At 43.6% G+C, this 23573-nt stretch overlaps 1 protein-coding gene across 2 annotated transcripts in view; it reads right to left on the reverse strand.

The window, feature by feature from the left end:
• Window positions 1-23573, reverse strand: part of PDZD2 (PDZ domain containing 2) — a 139545-nt gene that overhangs the window by 38709 nt on the left and 77263 nt on the right. Inside the window, exons 3-6 of one of the 2 annotated variants that reach the window (XM_069000968.1) lie at window positions 16344-16486; window positions 15524-15656; window positions 13250-13414; window positions 587-698 (exon numbers count right to left, since the gene is read on the reverse strand). In XM_069000968.1, the coding sequence (XP_068857069.1) occupies window positions 587-698; window positions 13250-13414; window positions 15524-15656; window positions 16344-16486 (553 nt within the window). Of the gene's footprint in view, window positions 1-586; window positions 699-1235; window positions 1310-13249; window positions 13415-15523; window positions 15657-16343; window positions 16487-23573 lie in introns of those variants that run through there. The other variant, XM_069000969.1, reaches the window with a different exon arrangement.

The following is a 23573-nucleotide window of genomic DNA, read 5'->3' on the forward strand; positions in this document are numbered from 1 at the left end:
CGGATGCTCCAGCCTCACCCACAGCCAAAGGGCAACAGCACTCATGGGAACAGGGTCTGGATCCCCACTGAGCCACCAACTCATGGCCTCAGGGCTAACAGGCAGAGGACCACCCTGGAGAAGGCTAGAAATACCTTAGTAATTGGAAATTACAGTGAACACAGGAGGGAGGGAGTCTCAGAAAACATTAGGGTTTTGAACATGATCAAGCTCTGCACACAGGTTACTGTTATGACTTGGGGACAAAGCAACAGAAAATCTGGGGATTAGTCACCATAAAGGCATTCGGATCAGAGCAAATTGAAATATACAGACAATGCAAACAGTCAAAACAAAACAAAACAAAACCAAAAAAAAAAGAGAGAAAGAAACAAACAAAAAGAAATACACTTGTAAGTTTTGCATGATATTTCTGTTCCTACATTAGTTCAGCTCAGGAGGCTGAATGCAATTATCTTATAGATGGGATTTTCCTTCCAAAACAAACTTAATATGATTTCAAAGGAATGCCATCTCACTTTTAGACAGTTAAAATAAACACACATTAAAAATCTACAATTGCTACCTTCTATCAGCCCAGCTTTACCTTGGGATCGACTTCTGTATTTCAGTATGCCACTTGCAAGAGCTGAACTCTGATTGTTTCCTTTGGACACTTCGGCACAAGCTGGATCTTGAGACTTCTCAGTTTCCACCACCTAAAAGAAATTAAAAAAAAAAAAATTCTTGTAAACTAGAGATGTTGATGACATTTTTCTCATTTTCATTACGGAACAGAAAAATCCATTGCATATCATGTTTGTTTCCAAAACATGTCATTGTATTAAGCTAGCATACATTTGCTGTAAGTAATTTTTAGCAATGCCTTTGGATGTTGCATCCTCTGCAAGACACCACATGAATGCCCCCAGAATGCATCCAGCACTTGAGGCACCTCAGTCAGGTGCTTTTGCATGTATTTGAACAAAATTCTAGCTTTCACTTGCATTTGTGCTGCTCTGCAGGCTTCCACAGACAACACATCTTTACAGAGAAAACCACTTTTAAAAAGCCTTGCTTTATTGTTAGTGTCTGCTGAGCACCAATGCAAAGCTTGATGACGAAAAGCTTTTTTAACAGAAAGTTTTGACAGCTAAGCACTTAAAAAGCCTGGAAATGTGCAGTTTAAGTTTACAGGTGGAATCACAACCCCACCACCCTGAATAAATGCACCAGGACAGGAGAAGTCTGTTTACCGAGTGTGTTTGCCCGGACGCCAAGTAACAAGGTATGCAGCACGGCCACATGTTCTCTGCCTCCTGCTATCCTGTGGTCAGGAGGAGCAGAACTGCCCATGGGCAGGCTCTGCCCAGCCCATGCATTTTGGAAGGTGCTGGTGAACTGCTGGAAGTCAGTTTTAAAAAAACCCCACCCAAGTAACCAAACACTTTCCTGTAAAAATAATTTCTGCTTCTGCTATTCAGTCTTAAAAACGTCAGTCTTTCCCACAGCCAGCCTCCCATCCCCCAGTCCCTCTTACATCCAAGCCAACAAAGCCAAAGTTTATCTTTTGTGCAAAGTCTAGACTTCATGATTTCAGTTTGAACAGTAGAAACTTCAGGAAAACATAAAACTGGCAGAAAACAGGAAGCTGGAATGGAAACTGCTTTTTATTCCATCCCCTTCAACATGGACAGCTACACTTAATTTACACAGAGTTTGTACATCCTAGGTAGTAGTCTTTGATTTTTCAAGGCATTGCAGCAACTACTTCAGAGTCCACTTCTAGCATCAAATGCTCTGCAGCTCACAGATCCATGTAAACTTAAAACCATGTGATTCACTCATTACTCTAAAAAACCCAGCAGACATGATTTGGTCATCCTAATGAGGGATTCATTCCAGAAAATATGTAAGACATTAGATTCAAAAACCCACCCAAGACACCCAAACCATCAGCAATTAGGCCACAGCCAAAGTATCACGAGCTCTCCTTTCGAGAGACTTCTGGGATATCCAGAAGACAGCAGAAGCATGTGGAAATAAGACAGCACCTCATGGATCTCACAAAGATAACATTGAAATTTACCCTACAAGTGAGAACACTCTTTATGAACTGAGGATGCCTCCCCTGTAGGAGGGTAGAAATCATTTGCGCAGACACAAAAATCATGTAGCTGGTGGCTTTACAGGTGTACAAACCAACTGGTGCCCAGGGCCAGTGCCAACTCTGTGGTGGGGAATATGTGAAGCACAGAGATGAAGAAAAACAAGAGGAATGTCTCCCTAAAGCAGCCAGTTTTGCTGGTGTGCTGTTTAACTATCTGAACAGACAGGGATGGGTCCAATCTGACTTTTCTGGAGCTGAGCACAATGCAGCTCAAGTCTGGAGCTATACAGCTGTTTGGTTTAAGCAGTCTGCATGGACATTGGCAGTTACACCTGATAAGACCACACAGCTCCCAGCACAAAGCTGGATCACTTCCTCCAGCTCAGAGGACAGGGGAAAAAATTACTTAGGTTGTAGCAGTGTACAAAAAGATGCTGAAATCACCTCTGCCAGGGCCAGTTTCCACCCTGAGCCCAGGCTCAAGGGTGACCTGTTCAGTACATCTTGTGCCTCTATTACATGAGGTTTGAGTTTGGTTTGTTGCCAGTAGGTTGGGGTTTTTGCTGATTTTTGTGCCACAGGAGAAAAGTACCAATGCATTCTGCAACTCCATACATTTTCATCTACTGGGGTGGGTAGAAAACCAGGACACAATTGCCACTTGTATTAAAACTGTGCACCCCACACTACCTTCCCCTCATGGCAATCCTGGAGCCTGTGAGCCTACAGACATCAAAGCCCAAACCCCACGTATGATCCACAGAAGGTCACATGTATGCAAACACCAATGCTAGGGAAAGTCTCAAGACATTCTCAGCAGCTTCCTGAAATTATATTTTATCCAAATAGGCTTCGGACTACAATTAGGAAGTAAAAACATTTAGATTATCTATGTCTGTGGGTTTTTTTTATTTTAGTAGAAGTATTTTTCTGATGCTAATTATAAACACATAGGGGAAGACACTAGCATTTGCAATGAAGTAGATATTCTTTAAGTTGTTGAGCTTGCCTAATAAACCACCAGGAGGTTTTATCCTATTCAGAAAACACTTAGAAATCTGATCTACAAAGCCTGCAAGAACTCCCCAAAGGCGTGTGTGTCTGTAATCTTTGGCTCCCTTGTAACTCAGACAAGAAGAAAAACCCAGCTCCACCTTATCCTTCTGGCTGTGAACATATTGCTTTACTGTCTTGAGGTGGCTGCCCAGATTTAAGCATGCCACTTTAATTTTCCTCACTTTCAAGGAAATGAAGCTTATTATTTCAGTCCTGTAGGTCTCTTATTAAACTAAACCAATAAATCCTGCCCAATGCCATCCCAGCATTAAGGACAAGGGGAGCTTTAACATGCACAGTAGTTTTGAAGGGAGATCTAAAAATAGAGCCCATTTTGCCAGTTCATTAAGTAGCTCTGGGATCAAGTGACGGTGACATCTCAATTGATTTCAAAGGAAACGGCGCTATCAGGGACACGCGGTCCTGGCACTGCACCAGAATGAACAACTGCCCTCAGAGTCCTCGCCTGGGCAAAGCTCCAGCGTGACCAGGCTCTTAATTAGGCGAGATGAAGAGCAGGATTATGACAGTCTGTATTGTTTAACCGCAAACAGCTTGGCAATCCCTGCCGATCTACAAAAACAAGACGGCACACAGAGGTTGATACAATTTAATAAGCAAACTGCTTTTCTGCTGCCCTTGCAGAGCTCCTCAGCTGCTGCCCTTCCCATCAGCGAGCCCACCCGACTCCCCATGGCACAGCCTGGCTGGCTCTGCTGAGGAGCACTGGCAGCATGCAGACCAGTTTATCCTGGTGGTTTGGGAATGAAGCAGCGAGAACCAGACTGAGAAGTCTGCAGCATGCCAAATTCTGCCCTACCCGCACTGGCAAAGCAAGTCCACCAGCAAGACCACCGCCCTTCCTCAGAACAGCCATGTGAAAGAGGAACGGCTGTGCCCCAGCCCAAGCTCCATGGGAAAATTCTGCATCTTCTCTGGTCCCATTGGCACTCTGTCCTGGTCACTGACCACGACAATTTTTCCTTAAGCAGCACTACCCCAAACATTTAACCATGAATTGCCCCAGCACCACTGTCTGTGGGGCAGCCATCAGGAGGAACCCAACAGGCCTCCACGAGGAGCCAGCACGGACCCTTCAGAGCAATGCCCAGAAGACCCAATGCAAGCCTTCACCTGCTCCCTGCACAGAGTCTTTTTTCCCAGTCCCTTGAGACCAGCTGATGCCTTAAAGTCTTTAACCTTTCAAAAAATTTTCAAGATTTTTTTTCCAAGATATGGTATAATTCTAGCTGTTTCAGTCATTTGTGCAATTACTTATTGCCTCATGGGGCACAGCATGCTTTAAGCCTTAAATGTATCCACTAGGCAGGGAACTCCACATGCCCCTTTGCCTTGCACAGAAAGTAAAATACCTTCACTTTTAAATTAGCTGTTTTTCACTTTAATTGAATCCATCTCACAGACAAATTACAAACTGCAGCACTGTAATTTATGAGAATTAACACTGCAAGTGATGCAGAGGACATGGATTTTCTAATCTTGGACAGCACTGAGTTTTACATGCCTTACTGCTCTGTTTTAGAGCATGTACAAAGCTGCACAGATCCTAGGAAGAGGCTGATGAGCTGGGACATACTGCATCAGGGGCTGCAGCACCCAGGGGCATTTTTCCAAAACACAGCACATCCCAAGGCTCAGGGAGCTCCCTCAACTGAACCATAGGGCTCACAAGAAGTCCAAATTAAATCCAGACTTAGCAATTTTTGTGAAAGCTAGAGGATTCCCCTTCTCCAAAGGGCACTGCATTACTAGTCCCCTCTGTCATGACACAAAAGCAGAGAACAGCTTAGAGCCAGGGATGGAGGAAAAGATAAGGAACATCACCTCCACATCAGCACTAGTTCAGTGCCTTAAACTGGCACCTCAGAAAAAACCAGTGCCCTGGTTTCAAAAAAGCTGGTGCAAAGCTGACAGGGCAGACAGCAGTTCTGTACATTGACCAGGGAGGCTTCAGGAAGGCTCAAATTTGGGCTGTGTTTAGCAGCACTGATGTAACAAAGCATCCACCACCTTCCCCAGAAGCTTGCCTGGGAATTCCCTGTGCTGGTACCATTGGTGCAGACCATACTTCCTCCCACCCAGGCAAAGGAGATGGGAACCCAAGGCCTCCTTTACTTAATTTTAAAGAAAGTGTTGGAAACCTCTTGGTTTATGCACAGCAAGAGATCAGGAAATCTGATAAACAGTCAAGAACTGGAGCTGCCTAGCTTTCTGAATAAGTGGAAATGCCAAATAAACAAAACAAAAGCTTTTAAAGTGGTCTCTAAGAACATCTAGTCTGCCACTTTACCGAATGCCTGCACTCAAAAGCGACCTTAAGCCTTCAGTATAATGCAGTAGTTGCTAGACAGGGAATTACTATTCACTTCAGGAGGCACAGTTATTTTTGTGTGTCTTTTCAAAACCTACAGAGTAGTCACACACAAACCTGCACAAGAAACAAAACCTGGCATTCACCAGCACAAAGACAGCAGCATTATCTGCCTAGGCACACTCTGTAAACAGACTGGAAATGCACTATGGCAGAGCTGAGCTACTCTCATCTTCCATAATGTTCTATTTATTTTTTACAAGACTCTCCAAAACCTTCCTGAATGTGTTTGATACCAGAAGCCACAATGTGTTGACCATGTTCAGAGGATGCTGGAGATTCTTGATGTAGCAGGATCCCAGCTGTGCTGGCTCCAATAACTCACTGGTCAAGAGCTGCAACTAAGCAAAGCAGACTCCATTTTCAGACTTCCAAAGAGTCACTAAAATTATTAATAATGTTTTGAAGAGAAAAAAATCTTCTGAAAAATATCCTTTTAAACAGGAAGAAATGCAGGAAATGGCTAACGCAGCCAAGTTCTCCAAGAAACACATATCGCAGACAACACATGCACTTGAAAACAGTAAGATGCTCCCAGCTAAACAGTTCCCAATCCTTTTTGGACCAGATTACTCTTCTTCTGCAGTATACTATGATTTTCACTAGAAACAGCTTTTGAGCTAAAGAAAATCAAACGCACACAAACAGATCCCTCCTGTTCTCCTTTTTATGCTTTATCCTTTTTTCCTCCCCAAACATCAAAAAAGCAGGACACATGCTTTCCATGCAGTTTAGTCACTGCCCACGAGATGTCTCTATGTGCTGCAGAGAGATCCCAGAAGACCAGCCTTAGTAAACAGCAGAGACCTAAAGGATTCCATGCATCCATGACAAACATGGAACTCAAGCAGTGTGAAAGCTAGTTCAGCTACTCCATTATTTTGTTTAATACGTGCTCAGTTCATGGCTTAGCACAAATCCGGAGCCTTTGCATCCTGACAAACAATAAACTGCTTATCTTTTTTTCCTTCTTTTTTTTAAAATAATGACAACCTTTTTATTCCCAGTAAGGAACAAAACATGCAATAATCACGCCTCAAAATAAACAGTTCTCCTGAGAATGAAACAAGACCTTCTTAATACCGACATCAACCAACAGCTGCAGAGACCATTCCCATGACGCCACTGGTGGGAGCTCTGGATTTCAGCTCCAAACTGGCATTTTATACCATCCTAAGTACACAAGAAGACATGGAATATGTAAAAATTAAGTGTCTTTCATACCTGGATCTTCAAGGATCTGAAGCCTCATACATTATAGAAGCTGCACAGCACATCTCAAATGAGTTCTACCTGATCCCAACCAAGACTGGACAGTGTACATGCTCAAAAATTGGCAGATGTGGTAGTGAGACATCCATACTAACTCAAAAATTCTAGAGCCTGTATCATCCTTCTGCTAATGTATGTGAACCGCATGGCTGCGACAGCATTTCTCTTGTTCCAGTGCCATGAGGGTGTTATTTTTAGCTTGTTAAAGGCAGTTCATCTCCTTCAAAACTGGGCAGTTATCCAAACAGCCAAAGGAGAGACAAGCTGTACTGTATCTGATGCTTTATGGGAAGAGCCCTCATTCACAAAAACAAAGACCATGCAGAACCTGTACCATAGATAAACTTCTGTTTCTATTACTCTGCTGACTTGGCTTTCAAATATATCACATAGGAAGAGCAAAAATTGTAACTGGGGGCCTTTTCTACACTGTTATTTATGGTCAAGTCAGAAAGGTTATCTTCCACCAGCCAAAGCAACAGGAGGTATTTCACATTTTGTAGACTGCACCACATCTACAGAGAACCCTTCAAGTACTGGCCCCTGGGTGAAAGAGTTTTCTCTGGTCTTGCCTTAAAGATGGAGGCAGTAGGAAAAGGCCCAGAAGGGCTGGGAGCCAGGCACAGGGAACGATATGAGTGCTCTGAGGAGCTCCCTCCTGACATGAAGAACACATTCATGTTAATGTCTCCTTGACAGGTGAATTTTACAATGTATGAAAAACAGTAATTCAGTGACACTGCACCCCCTGGGGGCCTTTCAGCACTCTTCCTCCTCCCCCAGCTCATGTGATGCTTGCCAACACCTTCCTCCAGCCCTGACCAGTGTCACACCACCACAATCAGCTCATCCCTGAGCAACCCCCCCTCAACAAGTCGAACTGCAAATGCTTATTTTAATGTGATAGGGCTTCTAGAAACAACACGGATCTGTGTGAACAAGATTTGGTCTCCAAGCATTTTGTCATTTCCTCTTGGCCAAATTCCTAACTATATTTACTCTGAAAACTTGCTTCTGGAGTCACTGTAGGACTCAGCATCTCATCAGCCACAGCATGGGTTAAAGGGCACTGCTTGGGCACCCATGGATATGCTGGACAAGACCGTACCTCAGAAAGGTACAGTTCAGCCAGACTTTCAACAAGTTCAGCATTTACAGCTGAGCAGCAGCTCCGGGCCATGCCAAGGTGTAACTGGACACAGCCCTTGCCTGCCTCTTCTCCAAGGGTGATGTGGCAGAAGGCAGGATCTGCAAACACTGCCAGCCCTCACCATGAAAACAGTTACTGAACTATTCCCAGGACATAACCAAGCCTCACACCAGGCTCTTCCGTTTCTTCCCTTTCCCCCCACCCTAAGTAAAGCATTTCATTGCTAACCAAATTTCTGCCAGGAAAATCATCTTCTTGCTTTTCTCCCAGCCATGCAGTGCTGTTTGAGGAATGAGATATGTTTATGCAGCCTGTCTTGAGACTGCAGTGCCCTAATGGGAACAAACACTCCAGTACTCCAAGTAACAAGGGCCCCTCCCCACGCTCTGCACACATTTAATTGTTGAGTTATGCTTCCTGTTCCTTCTCAATGCTAATGCTTTCTCTGAAATTCTCTCAGTGTTTCCAGAAGAACTTTTGACCCCAAGACTGCTTTTAAAGTTATGGCATTGTTATCCTCTTCATTATGCTTGCATGGCTACAGGTAATTATGTATGGATTCCCTGGTAAGACAGAAAGGCTCACGGCAGAAAACTACTAGTTAGTCCTACAGCACAGAAAAAAATATATAAACAGGGAGGGAACTGAGTTAAACAAATGCAATTCTTCATGTTCACCAAACAGCTTTATTTATCCCCTTTCAGTTACATGTCTTGCATGAAAACCACAAGTGGATTTTGGCAGGGATCAGGTAACCCGGATCACGCAAGGAACCTTAAACAGGAGACATCCTGTTTCTGTTCCTGGTAGGAGGGTGAAGACCTTGCTGGGTCATGGCTGTCTCTCCGTGCAACGTGCCCAGCGCTGGCGTGACGACACAGATCACACACTTCAGGTCATCTCAAAATGATTAAATATGAGTAGAAAGGCCCTGATACCCACAGCAGAGGGTCATGCAGCTGGGGGTGCTGCCAGAGGCTGTGTCCCCAGGGCTTGCCTGCACAGTGAGCTTGGGCATAGGGAGGCAAATTCTCTTCCCAGCGCCCCCTCCAAAGGCAGAGATAAGGATGACCTCCCTTCCTCTTTTGCACAGTTCCATTCTCCATGGAGTAGACTCAGCTCAGGGTCCTGCCTCCAGCATCAGGACTGGCAGATGCCCAAAGGAGAACACAAGATTTAAGTACAAAGAAGCAGTCCCCAGCCTTCCATCCCTGCCTCCAGCAACTGCAGATCCAAACCTTCTGAGGCAGACACCCTCTTGCTGTGTTTATTAACTTGTTAGAATTTCAAGCCATTAATATGAAGCTGGTCACTGAAGCTGAACGTTTAAAAAAATACTCAGACCATCAGCTATGGAACCATACATAGGCAAGTAACTTTTGAAGCAATTAAGAATGGCACATGCATCTGTCTAGGGACCAAAAATGCCCCAAAATCATTGGACACTTTGCAAACTCTTGGTAGATGAGCCGTCTCTTTAGAGTTTACTTCCCAAGTTGCTCCACCAGACATCAATACAGTGACAGATTCAATTTCAAGCAACAGAAAAACTAGTAAAAGTGAATTAGAATTAAAAATAAATTATCCAAGGCAAATACTATCATATTATCCTATTTCACACTTGGACATAAATAGTGACATTTTAGAACAGCAGTGTCAACTGCACATGGCAAAATATGGGTTAGGGTGGAGGAGTTTAAAATCACTGAAATTGTTGTGTTGTCCTAAAGGACAACACAACTCTCTGAAGTTTCATGTCTGAAGTTAAGGAACATTCTGGCCAAACTACTTCTGAAAGAAATGCACTTTAAGGATATTAACGAAATCCTTTTTCTGCCTGGCAGCACAAGGCTGAATAAAGTTAGAACTTTAGGCATGTTTAATGTTAAACAGGGCTTTACATAAGGAGACTGCAAAAGCAAATTCAAATAAAATTGTATTATGTGATTTTTATTAATGAAACTTAACAAGTGGACTTTCAAGTAAGACTTAAAGTGGTATTTCTCTTAAATTACTATTTACAAGTGTCACTAAACTCTTCTGCTGTATCCTGCAGAAGCTGACTAGCTCAGACTCTATTTCCCTGTCTGAAAATGCTGGAGCAGAACTTAAGAGAGTTGAAAACACAACTTGCTCATGGGGAAACTTTTTGGCCCCCAGCCTCTAGACAAGATAATTTTCATTTTTATTATTTTTTTCACAGAATTTTAAAGTAAGCCAGGTTGGAAGGGACCTTGGGGGGGTGTCCCATTTCAAAACAGTGACAACTTACATCAGTTTCCTCAAGAGCCTGGTCCAGCTGAGTTCTAAGTAGCTACAAGGATGAAGATTTGAATACATACCTTCATTCCAAGTGATGGTTTTTTCTGCCTGGTTCAGCCTTTAGGCAATCAGGTGCTAAAGCAGCAAGTCCATCACGTCTATTAATTAAGGTTTTGAATACTCAGCAGTGAAATATATTCACAGAGAAGTTAACAACAGAATACATCTTTGACAAACCTGGAAGCTCTTGAGAGTTTTGTAATATCTTCTAGACTTAAGAATTAGACAGACATTGTTCTGGGTCAGAAAAGGGACAGTGAAGCCTCAGCTGACAATAAAACACTCTGAATTACTCATTATGACATAACTACCCAGCACCTGACAGCATCCCTTTAAGTCCCTCCAAAGCCCCACAGAGTAAACAAGAAAATCCATTAACCTCTTGTCAGAGGTAAGAAAGGTAACTCCTGGTCAGGGCTGAGTTGAGAATCAGCTTCAAATCTAAGATGTCCTGACTCTTAGACTGAGATCAGAGTCTCAGTTACCTGCTCCAGCCCTTGAGTACAACCCATCGTGGAAGTCTAATACAATTACATTTGCACTGATTAAAAATAGTTCAGCTTAGTTCCTGCTTTAATCCTCAGTCACGCTGTCATCCCTTATCTACAGTACAGATATAATGGAATATATGTGAGAGAAAGAGAAGACACATGAATATCATCAAAAGCGTGAGAGCAGCAAAGAACAGTGATTTCCAAAGCGATTTTGCAATAAGCTATTTGACTATACATTTATATATATTTAAAAATAAAATCTTGTGATGCTTTGATTTCATACTGGCCTTGAAATCAGCTTCTAAGCTTTGTTATGAAAAATCCCCCCCCCCAGTCTTGCCAGGTGGAAAAAAGCCACATGAATTTTATCTTTTCCATACATTTACCTTCCTCTGTCCTGGCTGGTGGTATGCAGTATTTGCACAACCCAGCTCAGCTCAGGCTGCCCACACCTGATGAGGATGGATGAGGACGTAAAGCAGAGAGGTTTACACTGTGCAGACTGCCCCACCCCAGGCTGCAGAGAGCCTCGTCTGCACTCCGAGGCTGACACAGCAATTGCAAGGGGAACACAAACGCATTCTGTGCTTAGGATCAGAGAAGCAATGATTTCAGCTGCAGATCAAGCAAAAACAGAAGAGGTCCCAGAGAGTCACCAATAACTTATTACATTCCTTTAAATTACATCCTTTCAACAAAAGAAATTAATAGAAGCAGAAAACACAAAGAAAAGAAAATCTTGCTGCTGCTCTTCTAAAGTGTTTATTGTACCCAGATTTCTGTGATTTCCCCTCAGCCTTTCCATGATGTATTCTGAAAGCACAGAGCTATTGCCATCAGGAGCAGGAATACCAGTCAGGCAGGCAAACCCAGCTGGCTCTGAGTTAGTGGCTGCCATCACTGCCAGCTGCAGTGGCACTGGAAAGGACATCAGGCTCTAAACTCAAGTCCAAGCTGAAGGGCTCTGGGAGGCTCATGCAGCTGTGTCCTCATGGTCACGTGCACCTCAACCATCTTGAGCTTCCCTGAGCATTATTAATCTGGAAAGGAAACGCTTGATAAAAAAGCCATCACTGGCAACCAGACACAGTTGCTGGAAAACACATGAGCCAACCAAGTGACAAATAACTCCTCGTATGTGCTAAAAGAGTCACTGGAATGCCAGAGAGCTTAATCCTGAAGCCACACATAATTAAATTTTGTCAAAATTGATTTTTATATTTAAGTGCTGTTGAGCCATAGCCTTATTAGAAATTACCAGAACTGGAAGCATGATACGTAGAAGAATTTGAAGTATTTTGATAGTCAAAAGAATGCTTAAATGCCCACTCAAGTTAGCACACAAACACTACACCAACATCAGCATGCTAAGCATCCCCCATTTATTTGTTTTTCTCTTCCTCCCCCCAAAAAGGCACTCTGGCACATAGAAGAGAAGACAGTGAAGAAATAACAAAATTGTCAGAGTACTGAGATGTGTGAGAGTGAGAATTGTTACAAACATTGACTCAAAGTAAGTCAGAGATGAGAGGCAGGTAGGAAGTGAACACCAGCATCAGCTAGACTACAGCATGAGACTCATCCTGGGGAGCAGCCTTTTTTGCTAAGGTGTAAGAATATAAAATCAAAACAAATCACCAAACCAGTATCATATCTGAGCCATCCAGAGGCTTAACTGATTTATTTTAACTGTCACAGAGGGGAAGACAACAAGGGAAAATAAGAAATAGATAAAAGCTTCAAGTGAATCCACATGTCTTCCCTTGCTGGAAAACAAGTCCGCAAGCTCTTTAGATTAGAAACATTTTATTTTTTGTCTGTACAATACAAGAGAGGCCCAGAAGACCTATGAAGTTTCATAGAGCTCCTACATTACAAATAAATAACAATAACCCACTTAATCTCTTCTTAATGCAGCCCTGAAGGGAATGCAAGTGAGATTATCAACCGGCAGCATTTACTCGGCGGAACTTCAACTATGGTTCACAGCCAGAAATTCCTATCCCTCCTCCAAAGAGTCTGTTGGCTTCAACAGAGCAAATACAAAGTTCAAGACTTGGATCATAAACTGTTAAAGAAGTTTTGTTACAAAAGGAGGGGAAAGAAGATCATGTAACTGCGTAAGCACGGCGAGAGACTTTGCATCAGATCCAACAAAAGCAGTGGAAGCGGGTGGAAAACAATCGAAGAGAAAAACAAAACCACGATTGCAACATAGGCTGGAGGTCTCGAGAGCTCCTGCTCCGTGTGCTGCTGCCTTGCTGCAGCGCAGAGATGGCAGGGGTTGTGGTAAATGCCATCCCCCTTCCAGCTTCTCACCCGCTTCCTGTGCAGAGAACGGCTGGGTGGGATGGGATTGCCTCGTCCCGAGGACTGCTCCATGTCGGGCTATAGAAGAATGTGACAGATGCAAATGGGCATCGAGAGAGAGAGAGAGAGAGAGAGTAAAAGTGTCACACCAAAACCACACTTACAGCAACCAGTTTTTCAGGAGACACATTCACTCCTTTCACATCTTCTTCTGGCTCTTCGTTTTCCTTATTGTCAGTGCAAGAGACAGAGTCTTGGACTGAGCAAGTGCTAAGCAAGTCTGGCAAACTGGTAGAAGGATACTTCAGAAGATCGCCTTCAGAAGATTCCTACCCGAGAGACAAAAAATATATTACATCACATGCAGAAAAACAGCAGTGTCACAGTAAAACTGCTCCATCTCACCTGCCCAGTGTGAGCTCCCTGGTAATCCTCCCCCTGTTACACACTTCCATGGGCTCAAACTTTTAATGGTTTGGTTATAAAAAGCAGGCTTGGTTTTAAAGAGCATATATAGTAAACATATGCCAGTACACATTTAAAACATTTAGATTTCATAAAGGAGAATTTAAAATAAATGCTTCTCCAGCAGCCAGTTCCTCCCCACTTTGGGTTTAGTAAACATCACTGCGAGTGGTCTGAGAGTTGACAGACCTCATTACTCATTCCACTGCATCCCAAATCACACCCTGTGCTCCTGTTCCCTCCCTGTGGATGCTCCCTTCACATGTTTATCTACCTACACACATAAGAATAATACACTAACAACCCTACTTAGGAGAATACAATGCAAGCTGACCTACCAATCCTCTACCAAGTCAGTCCTGATGCTCCAGCATCTGTTTCCAGTCTTTGCCATCTTTTCTGGCAGGCAAACATGTGCCTCAGCCAAAAGCAGTGGCCAGATAGGCTCATTGCTTTTAGAACAAATTCTGTGTTATTGAGCACTCACCAGGCCAAAAGGCAAAGCTGAATTCCTATGCTAACAAATAATGCCCAGAGGGAGCTGCTGGGGAACACTTCACCTATCCACACCTTTTCTGGGGCTGCTGGAAACACAGCACAGGCTGTATTTGCTACTGCTTGCCTTTCCAAGTCCCCCCTTCCAGGGCCACGAAAACTGTCCGAGTGCACAGAGCACAGGACAAGCAGATTCACAGCCTGATCAGGACAGTGAAGTTTTATGTCCTAAGCTTATGCATGATGATTATTTCGATGACGTGACCATTATGAACAAGCATTTAATTTTAAGGAGAAATATATGCAGCCTACTGCCTTGTATTTTGGTAGAGCCCAGCTGTCTAAGGAAAACACAAAATGTACCTACTTCAGGTCAAAGTGTGGTGTATCCAGAAAAAACGCTGGTGGGGTTAACACCAGACTGTGACCCTGAAGAAGGTCTGCAATGAACTTCAATGTCTAGCAGAAATGCTAGAGAAGTCACAGGCTCTTCACCTTGAATATGGTGGAATAGTGTCTCTTCTTGAAAAACATGTGCATACAGAGCCTGGGGAAGCCTTAAGAGCATCCAGACATTAAAGCCATAGAAACCTGCTTTGGGATGGCTGGGGAAATCTGAAGGTGAAGCTAATCAAAAATTTAAAAATACTGACACAGCGCCTTGTTGACATCCTGGAAATGCAGGTATACAAGTGCTCCACTTGGGCTGCAATATTCCTGTCACCACCTCAAAGGCCTTGGTGACCCTCACCTTGCAGACACATCCTAATTTGAGACCCCTGGGTGCTTTTGGGAGTTGACTGGCCACCCACCAAACACCTGTGGCAACCCAGGTCCAGAGGAAGCAGGATGTGAACCATGGAGAAGAGCAAACATGGGTGAGCAGGATCTTCTTAAACAAAGAATGAAAATATTATGTAATATCCCCTCAACCTCTTCTGTGATCAAGACAGAATGAAGAGTCCAACTGATTAATAAGTTCCACTCTCATTTCCCTGAAATTTCATGTTCCTTTATCTGTAAGAGCTCCACTCCACACTATTAACAAGGACAAAATAAGGAACTCGAGCCAAGAGATCATCATCAAGAAATCTCAGGCACATAGATAGGACAGAGATGAGAGGTACACAGACTGTGCAGGCAGGAAGCAGAAGAGGCTCAGAACAGCCTGCTTTACTTAGCATGTAATTTTAAGAAAATGGTTTTGGCCAGAACTTAGGTAATGTCTGCATGAATAAAGACTCATCTGCACACTAAGTGACAGTGACAGTACAAGCAAATCATTAATTCGGACTATACTGAGCTGATCTGCCATAGACTTACGGCAGCTACTGATATATTTCCCCTTGCTGTGCCTTAAATTTAGCGCAGCAAATGTGCACATGTGATTCCCTATGGAAAACATGCCTTTTTCACGCAGCACTTGCACAAACATTTGTGGATATACATTTGTGAGACCACCCAGGAAATGTCTGTACCTTGCTAGAGACCACCAGCTGCACCAGGCCAGCGGCCGAGCGAAGGAGGGCCACGGCGTCCTGGTGGGAGAGCCCCACCAGTGACTGCCCGTTGATCATGAGAAGCTCGTCGCCGGCCATCAGCCTGCCATCCCTGCAGAAACAGAGCGGGAACATGGAGCTGCAGGGTAGTTCTCCCACTGGAGCTGGGCTCCAGTGGCACATGGTGGGATTTGGAGGCATGGACAACATGTGATTTTACTAAGCTAGGCTTGCACTTACCAGTTAGTGTTACTTTCTAGGAAGTGGGGCTCAGAAAGGTGCCCACTTTGAGGAAATGGAATTTCCCACAATGAGGAAATCATTGTTATAACCAGGGGCATTTCACCCTCTTTGCAGGGCTGAAACCCCACAAGTCTTCTCTGTGACCCACTGGATTAGGTCAGGGAATAGCAGCAAGCCCCATCTCTGCCCCATCTCCACCCCATCAGGAACAGCAGGGCTGGCAGTGAGCACCCTGGGTTGCACAACAGATCCCGTGGGAAAGGCACATCTTCCAAAAAGGAACTTGGGGGAAAAGCCCTACAAGCCATGCGGCTCCTTGGTTTTCCCTCCAACCACCAAGGAAGTGTTTGATCTGTCTACAATTTGGACTAAACCTTCTTCTACAAGCTTCAGTGATCAAACACAAAAATGTATTTTTAAGCTAAAAATGCCATATTCTCACCCTCACACAGTGGGAGGGCAAAACCCCTGCACTCTTCTTGTGAATCCAGCTAACAGCAGTGGCTGTGGACATTCCATCACACCCACCACCATGAAGGCACCACTGTCACCTCACCTGTGTGCAGAGCCGCCTTCCTCCACATGGGTGACGATGATGCTGTGAGGGGACCGCTTCGACCCTCTGCCTCCCGTTATCTGGATTCCCAGCCCATCTGTCCCCTTCAGGATGTGCATCTTCCATATGCGGCAACCTTCTCGCTGAGAGAAAACGTGCAGAAAGTCCTTCAATTTGGATTTGGAACACCAAGAGAGGGCTGGGAGGGTACGGAAGGAAGCTATTTAGCACCTAGCTGCCCATCACCACACATCTGTATAGCCCAAGCTATACTGCTGTTTCTGCTGAGCTTTGCTATGTTAGCTGTGGTCCAAGCGAAGGAGGTGGAAAGGAGGAGGCAGCACAGAGCAGGGTCAGCACGTAGAAGTTTCCTTGCAGGGATGTTTGCAGCTTTTCTGAGCCACGCAGAGGTGCTGCTCTCAATGCCCTGATCCTTCCTGAAGCAACCAGCAGCCTCAAGCCCCTTCGCCAAAACTCAAGGATGAGCTGTACAGGGCTACAGAGGAGCAAGATGTGGTTCAAGGGGGACCTTGAACATCAGGTGGTGCAGCTGCTGTTGCAGCAGGCACCAGACTGGCATCACACAGCAGTGCTTCCCTCTCCAGAGGGGTTTGCAGGATTTGAGACACAGGAAAGAAAACAACATCAAGTTATCAACTGCCAATCAAGTATTTCTTACTGGGCAGTTGTCGTACAGATTGCAAATAACAAATTTACCCACTGTGGAGAATAATTTTCAGTATGAGCAAGGTAATAAGCAATGTTCAAAACACCTTTATTGGTTTTGGTTATTTTTAATTGTGTAAAGATTTATCCAAAAAGCGGTTTACAAAATCCAGAGCAATATGAAATGCAAAACAAAACTGGTTCCCATGAGTCCTACTGGCAGGACTGGGCACAAGGAAACACAAGTGTGACAGTATCAGTAGAGCAAAAAAGGAAAGAGAAAAACAAGCAAGCAAGACAAGTAAAGCGGTTGCCAGGACACTGTCACAGAGGGGAAGAACCAGGATTACAGAATTATGAAAAACCCTTGGAAGTTTTCAAGCTTGCAAGACAGCAAAATGCACAATTCGGAGGCAATTTTTAAGCTATGTGCTGTAGTCACCAGGCACCGGGTCAGCTATTTCTGACTGGGTGTGTTATGCACACAAGTAACATTCTTGCAGTACCCAAACGCCCAAGTAGCAAAGATGATTAAAATTTCATGGCAAACTGTGAAGAGCATGCACAAATTGCTGCTTGTTTCTGAGAAGGAGAACTGCTAAATATACCAGCAAACCCAAGGGTTGTGGAAGCAACCTGCAGATTTTAGGCCAGTGTTGTTCATCAGAGTATTAAGTGAATAAAATGTGCTGCTTTTTTTTTTTTCCCACTTGATCCCTGAAACTTTTAAACACTACTTTTTCAGATACAGGAACAAAGAGGTCAGGATCTACAACAATATCTTAAGAACAAAGTGAAAAATAACAAGAATAATTAATAATTATCAATACTAACATTACTAATGGGGATCTTAACATGAATAGAATAGTAACAACTATGATACTAATGAATCCCAGTCCTTAGACCACAGGTAGGAGAAAAAGAAAAACCGAATCGGGTTCCTTAAAAGGTTACCCAAAAGTTTGAGCCTGAAAACATACACCTGTGGATAATTTGTTAACTTGAAAGCGTTGCAGCTGTGCAATATCCCAGCAGGTTTAACTGGAATCTTCAATGCCTTGATAAAAGCCCTGCTGAGTAACAGGACATGTCAGGACAGAGGACACTTTAAAATAAATTAGACACATGAGACACTGTGTTAAATGCAGGGGCAAGAGTCAACTATATTTATCTAGTTAAAAACCAGAACTGAGCTACAGCACGAAAATGCTTCAGAGAAGTTTTATTGCTATGAAGTACATTGCACGCATAATGAAGACAGTACAACAGAGAAATACAATCTCTCTGCCTGCCCCAACCAAGCCCAAGCTGAAAGGATGATCATCCATTCTCCTCATAAGATGCCACTTTGAATGTCCTGTTCTTAAACTCAGTTTGGAAGCAGACCTTTCAATAAAGTTTAACAGTACAGTCATAAAATTGTCTTTAATGACTTGCAAAAGCTTTTGGGAACATAAGTTACACCAAGACCCGTCGTGCAGTGCCTGGCTTGCACTCCTCAGCACTCCTCACTATCACATATTTTATTACCAAAAAAATTCCAAATTCATTCTTAACCGATCCACTCTCAAATATTCATATACAGAGCACTTAATAAGAGCAAATGGCAAGACTGCTGCTCTTGATGCAGGCACCCATCCCATTCCCCTTGAATGCCCACTAAAATCAAAAGCCCTTGCAAAGTAATCAAAAGCACTTGCAAGCACTACGCAGTCCAGACATGGGCAGAAGAACACATCCACAATACAGACAACAAAACCATCTGGCACATGCCCAAACATGTATTTTGTTCACTCTTTTTCAAATGCCACTGTCACCAACTCCTGTGTAAGAAAAGGCTGTCCCTTCAGTCCTTGGTCAGCTGCAGGCATTTCACTGGGAATAAACAACCCAGCGTCGTCAACTGGAAATCAGAACCCTTCACTGTTCTTTCCCTTTTCTTCATAAAACATTCATAGCTCTTCACTTAACCACGCGCTGAAAGCAAACGCCCCCCACCAATACACACATACCTCTGAGGGATGTCACTCCAAGACTTTGAAAGCTGTGTACTGAAGAGTAGACTGCCAGCCTTTCCTCGAGGCCTCTGGAGAAAGGGGGTGTCCAGCAGAACCCCTTTTCCCTCCCCATTAAGCTGCTGTGTTTTTTGTACAGAGCAGTATGGGATACTTCACAGCTGGCTAAAAATGCTGCTGCTTTGAATGTGCATCTTATGGGAGTCCGTCACAGGAAAACTTTAATAGTAAAGCTCTGCGCCAATTCCAAGGATTTGTAAATGCATTTAAATTTTACTTAAAGCTGGTTTTGTTGAGTTATTGGAGACTCTCAGGTTCAACTACACAAAACTTAAATGCTTTAAAATATAAGAAAAGAAAGAAAAAGTAGCAATAAATGTGGGGTTTTTTTGAAAATTTTTGAAGTACCATATTTTCAAGCTTTCCTTCATGAACAAAAAGCCTACAAGCTCACTTAGTCTTTAAATGAAAGCTAGGATTCTCGTGCATTCAGTCCACTCCAGAGACTTGCAATACCCAAAGGAAACTCCAAGTGTAGTTAGATTTGACATTTTGCAGATATGATGTCACTGCCCTTGGAGCCTGCTTAATCCCTGCCCAGAGGATCAGTTTAAATGCTGACCGGTCTTCTTTGATCGGCTGCACGAATCCGGTTGCTGCTCAGTTGCTGTCAGTTCCACGTTTCTATTAAGATCTAAATTTTCCCATCCTCTCAGAATAGTTCTCACAGCTTCACTTACAAATAACTCAAAGTAACCTCCCCCCAGCTTTGTTCACCAGTGACACAAGAAATCTGCACATTTGCTCACAGCTCTTGGTGCAAAAGCACTTCAAGCACAAAGCACAGATGAGCTGATGCCAGTCCAGTCTCAAACTCCAGAAATCCTCATGAAGGATGGAGAGGGAGGCACTACCAGCTCCTACTGAAGCCAGGGACCAGGTCATATCCAGCCTTGGTTACTCCTTAGGAGACTAAACTATATCCCTTAACCAAAGACAGGTCACAAGCACTGTGTGCAGCACTTGAGAACAGGCTCATGACATAACATGGGATGAATACTTGTATACGACAATCCAAAAAATATTATGCGGTTCACCTGAGATTTGGCCAGGATGGACACTCAGAAAGATATGCTTGCTTTGAGAGTTTCAATGGAATAAGAAGCAAGAATTCATTGTTAGTGACTTGAACAAACCTTAACTCTGCTCAGATCCGCCCGATGGACTTTGCTTGTAATCCCCAGGCAGCAGCAGCCCTGCCTACATGGATTCCTCCCAATAAAGGATTTCATGGACATGACGAACCAACATTTGTCAAAGTCAGTCTCAGAGAAGGAGATGAGATTGGGTCATCTCTTGAAACCCCTTCCAGACTTGCATTTTTTGACTTCCCTCACACAGCAAGCAGAAACACAAATAGTCAAGTCAGGCTGCAGCTGGACTAACGGCTAATTTCTGTTCTCTGCAGTTACATCACTCTTAGTGACTCAACTTTCCTCCCAACCTGGCTCTTTCAAGCAGGTAGCCCTTTGGACCAGATTTTTCCACTTGAATCAGATCAACTTCAAAGTGCCTAGGTTACAAATAATTAAAATGTTTTAAAAGACATTATGAATATTCTACTTGGATTAACTGGAAAGTGGGGGGCCCAGAGGGGAAGGGTCATCTTATGTAACAGACCACAAGTGAGAATAGAGAATACAACTGGCAGCTTCCAGTGGGTCCCCACAGGCCATCTTTCTCCACCATGAAGCCATTGTGCATCAAGCAGCCTCTGCTGAGAGCAAGCGCACATCTGGAATAAACTAAAGAGTGCTGCAGATCAGAAAGGGAGTGCACTGCCAGCACGACGTGGGGAAGCTTGCCTTCCGCCTGCTCCGAGTGCACACCATCAAACGCTCCATTTCATAAGCACATCATTAATAAAACAAAAAGGAACGTTTTTCCTCCGAGTGTCGAGGAAAATAAATAAATAAATGAGCAAAAGACATTGGAGCCATTCTTTCCCCCACGTCTCCTTCACTAGCTAATTGCAGGGGATTTTAAAGGGGTTTGACTTATTTTGACTGTGCTGTGTTCAAGAAGCTGCAAATCTGTGTATACAAAGGCTTTGAAATCTTTAATAAAAGACAAGCTTGGCAGGAGCAAGGTGTAAACAAATGGAAAACAGAAATGCGGTAAGTAGTTAAAAAGCCAGACAGTAAAATGGAAAATGTAAAATAGTTGTCTACGAAAAAGCACTTTCTGTCACAGCAGCAAACCTGATGTAAATATGTAAAAATTTTAAAACAAAAACAGAGATAAGCCCTGATAAGAATATCAATAACCATGCAAGGTCTGTATGCACACACTGACTGACTGACGTGGACCTGAATGCAGCCCACGGGATGTCTCCCTCCCTCCACAATTCAACATGGATTTTTACTGTCTGTCTGCAGGGACCAGTTCCCACTTACAAACTTCACAGGGTTTCCCATTTGGAACAGCAGAAGCAAACAGTGAGATCTTCCTCACCAGCCACAAAGCTGCTCTGGAAACACGACACTGAAGAGAAAGTTCCAAGTTCCATGCATTATAAAAATTTACTTCAATAAAGCTTCACAGCAGCTGGCAACCAGCATGTTGATCACAAAGAGCTGAAAACCAGCACAAAATGCCCCAAACAGAAATGCATGACATTCAGACTTGCAGTGCAACAACCTTCTCTACATCAACAGGGAGAACATTGGGATGGCCATACCAGCACATACCACTGCCCAGCATCCTTCACTGATGTGGGATAAATTAAAAGCACTACTCCCAGCTCCCTGCCCCACCCTGGATCACATCACACTTCCTCCCACTATCCCCATTCCCCAGCAGGCAGGTGGGACAGACAGATGGTAGCTGGAGAATTATCTTGCACCATCACACACCAAGTGAGCAGCTTGTATGTGTCAGTCTCAAGATACAGTCAAAAGCCATCACTCTTCACATTGCAGATATTAATGTGAATGACTCAGTACCAGAAAATCATGCCAAAATCTGATTTTTGCAGGTTCGTAACAAAGCAATTATTTAATTAGTGGATAATGAATGAATTTTTTGTCTGATCTTAGCCAGGTTATTTTTAAGGCTGGTCTGACAGCAGGATTCCTGCTTTCATCTACTACCTTGGGTTTTGTTTTCATTGTTGCACAAGCAAGCTAAACAACTCCATGATAAATCAAAAGCAGGGGAGGAAAAAAATCTTAAATTTCTTCATCAATAAATTATTCCAAGACAGGAGTTCTTTGTCCATCCTTGCTGCCCATGAAAGTTTCTTAACACTGAACCACTGAAGCCTTTGGCTCCCACATCTGGATGATGCAAGCCATACACTGTGTGTCTCCTACATTACTTCAAAGAGGGGGAAAATTCCCAAACCTAACAGGAATTACACAGCATTGACAGTATGAACTCTCCATGTCCTCAAATTAGGAGCCAGGAGCACAGGCACAACTGTGATTGTGTTCAAGTGTTGGTTCCTGATCTCACAAGTCCCCTTGTTTGGACAAACAGCCGCCAGACACTTGGCATCTTTTCACTGAAATATGAGTACTTTCCCTATGAAAAGAGAAGTGTCCTAGGGGATGAAGCCTGGGGAACAGTAAGAAGCAAAACATACCCTCCCCCAAACACAAACACATCGTTAAAATACACAAAACAGGCAGCACAGCAGAGTGGATGAAAATTCCACAACTTAAAACAAGACTGTCGCCCAGGGATCCATCTCCTGAGACAGACTGCTTGTTGACATCATCTCCTTGGCAAGGGCTTTAAACATTTTATCAGCCAGTGCAAGCACCTGAACTACACCATCACCCCTTACAAAAGTCTGCTGGAGTCATTTGTCATCCTGAGCCATCGCCATCTGGATTGCACCTCCCTGAGCTGTTCCACTCTTGCCATCAACGGAATCTTAACTGTGAGATCAGACAAAGGATCTTCTCCTCTGTCTCTGGCACTGGAGGGCTTCTGCCTGGCAATTGCCCCTGAGGAGCTCAGGCTTTTAAGGGTTACAGGTATTTGCACTTCACTGAGTACCTGACCCAGTCTCATGCTCTTACTGGGCCATTGGGAATGGCTGGTTGGTTAGTCTGAAGTTTCTCAAAAAACACCCTTGCAGCCTGCAACAGGATTAAAGCCCAACCTAGAGGAGGTCACCACACTCTGTCAACTAAAGAGCGGTCTCTCATGGGGACTGGTATTACATCTGTCCACAACAGGAATCTTTTGGGTTTGCTAAGTGCTTTCAGCACTCTGCCTCAAAAATTAAGTGTATGTAGCTTTATAATTCCAACAAACACCTGAAACATTACAGCACTTAAGCAAACAACATACTCTATTTTTAGGCACATCCACTTGGTTTCAACTATTTGCATTTAATGATTAAAACATAAAATGGTGTGAACTTACATTTCAGCTAAAGCTAGGCACTTGCATTTCAGTTGTGAGTTTGCTGTATCTTTAATGTAGTACACAAAATATTAAAAAAAAAAACCCTGAACATCCACTTTCTGTGTAGGTG

This window comes from Aphelocoma coerulescens (genome assembly GCF_041296385.1).
Source record: "Aphelocoma coerulescens isolate FSJ_1873_10779 chromosome Z unlocalized genomic scaffold, UR_Acoe_1.0 ChrZ, whole genome shotgun sequence".
Lineage (NCBI taxonomy): Eukaryota > Metazoa > Chordata > Aves > Passeriformes > Corvidae > Aphelocoma > Aphelocoma coerulescens.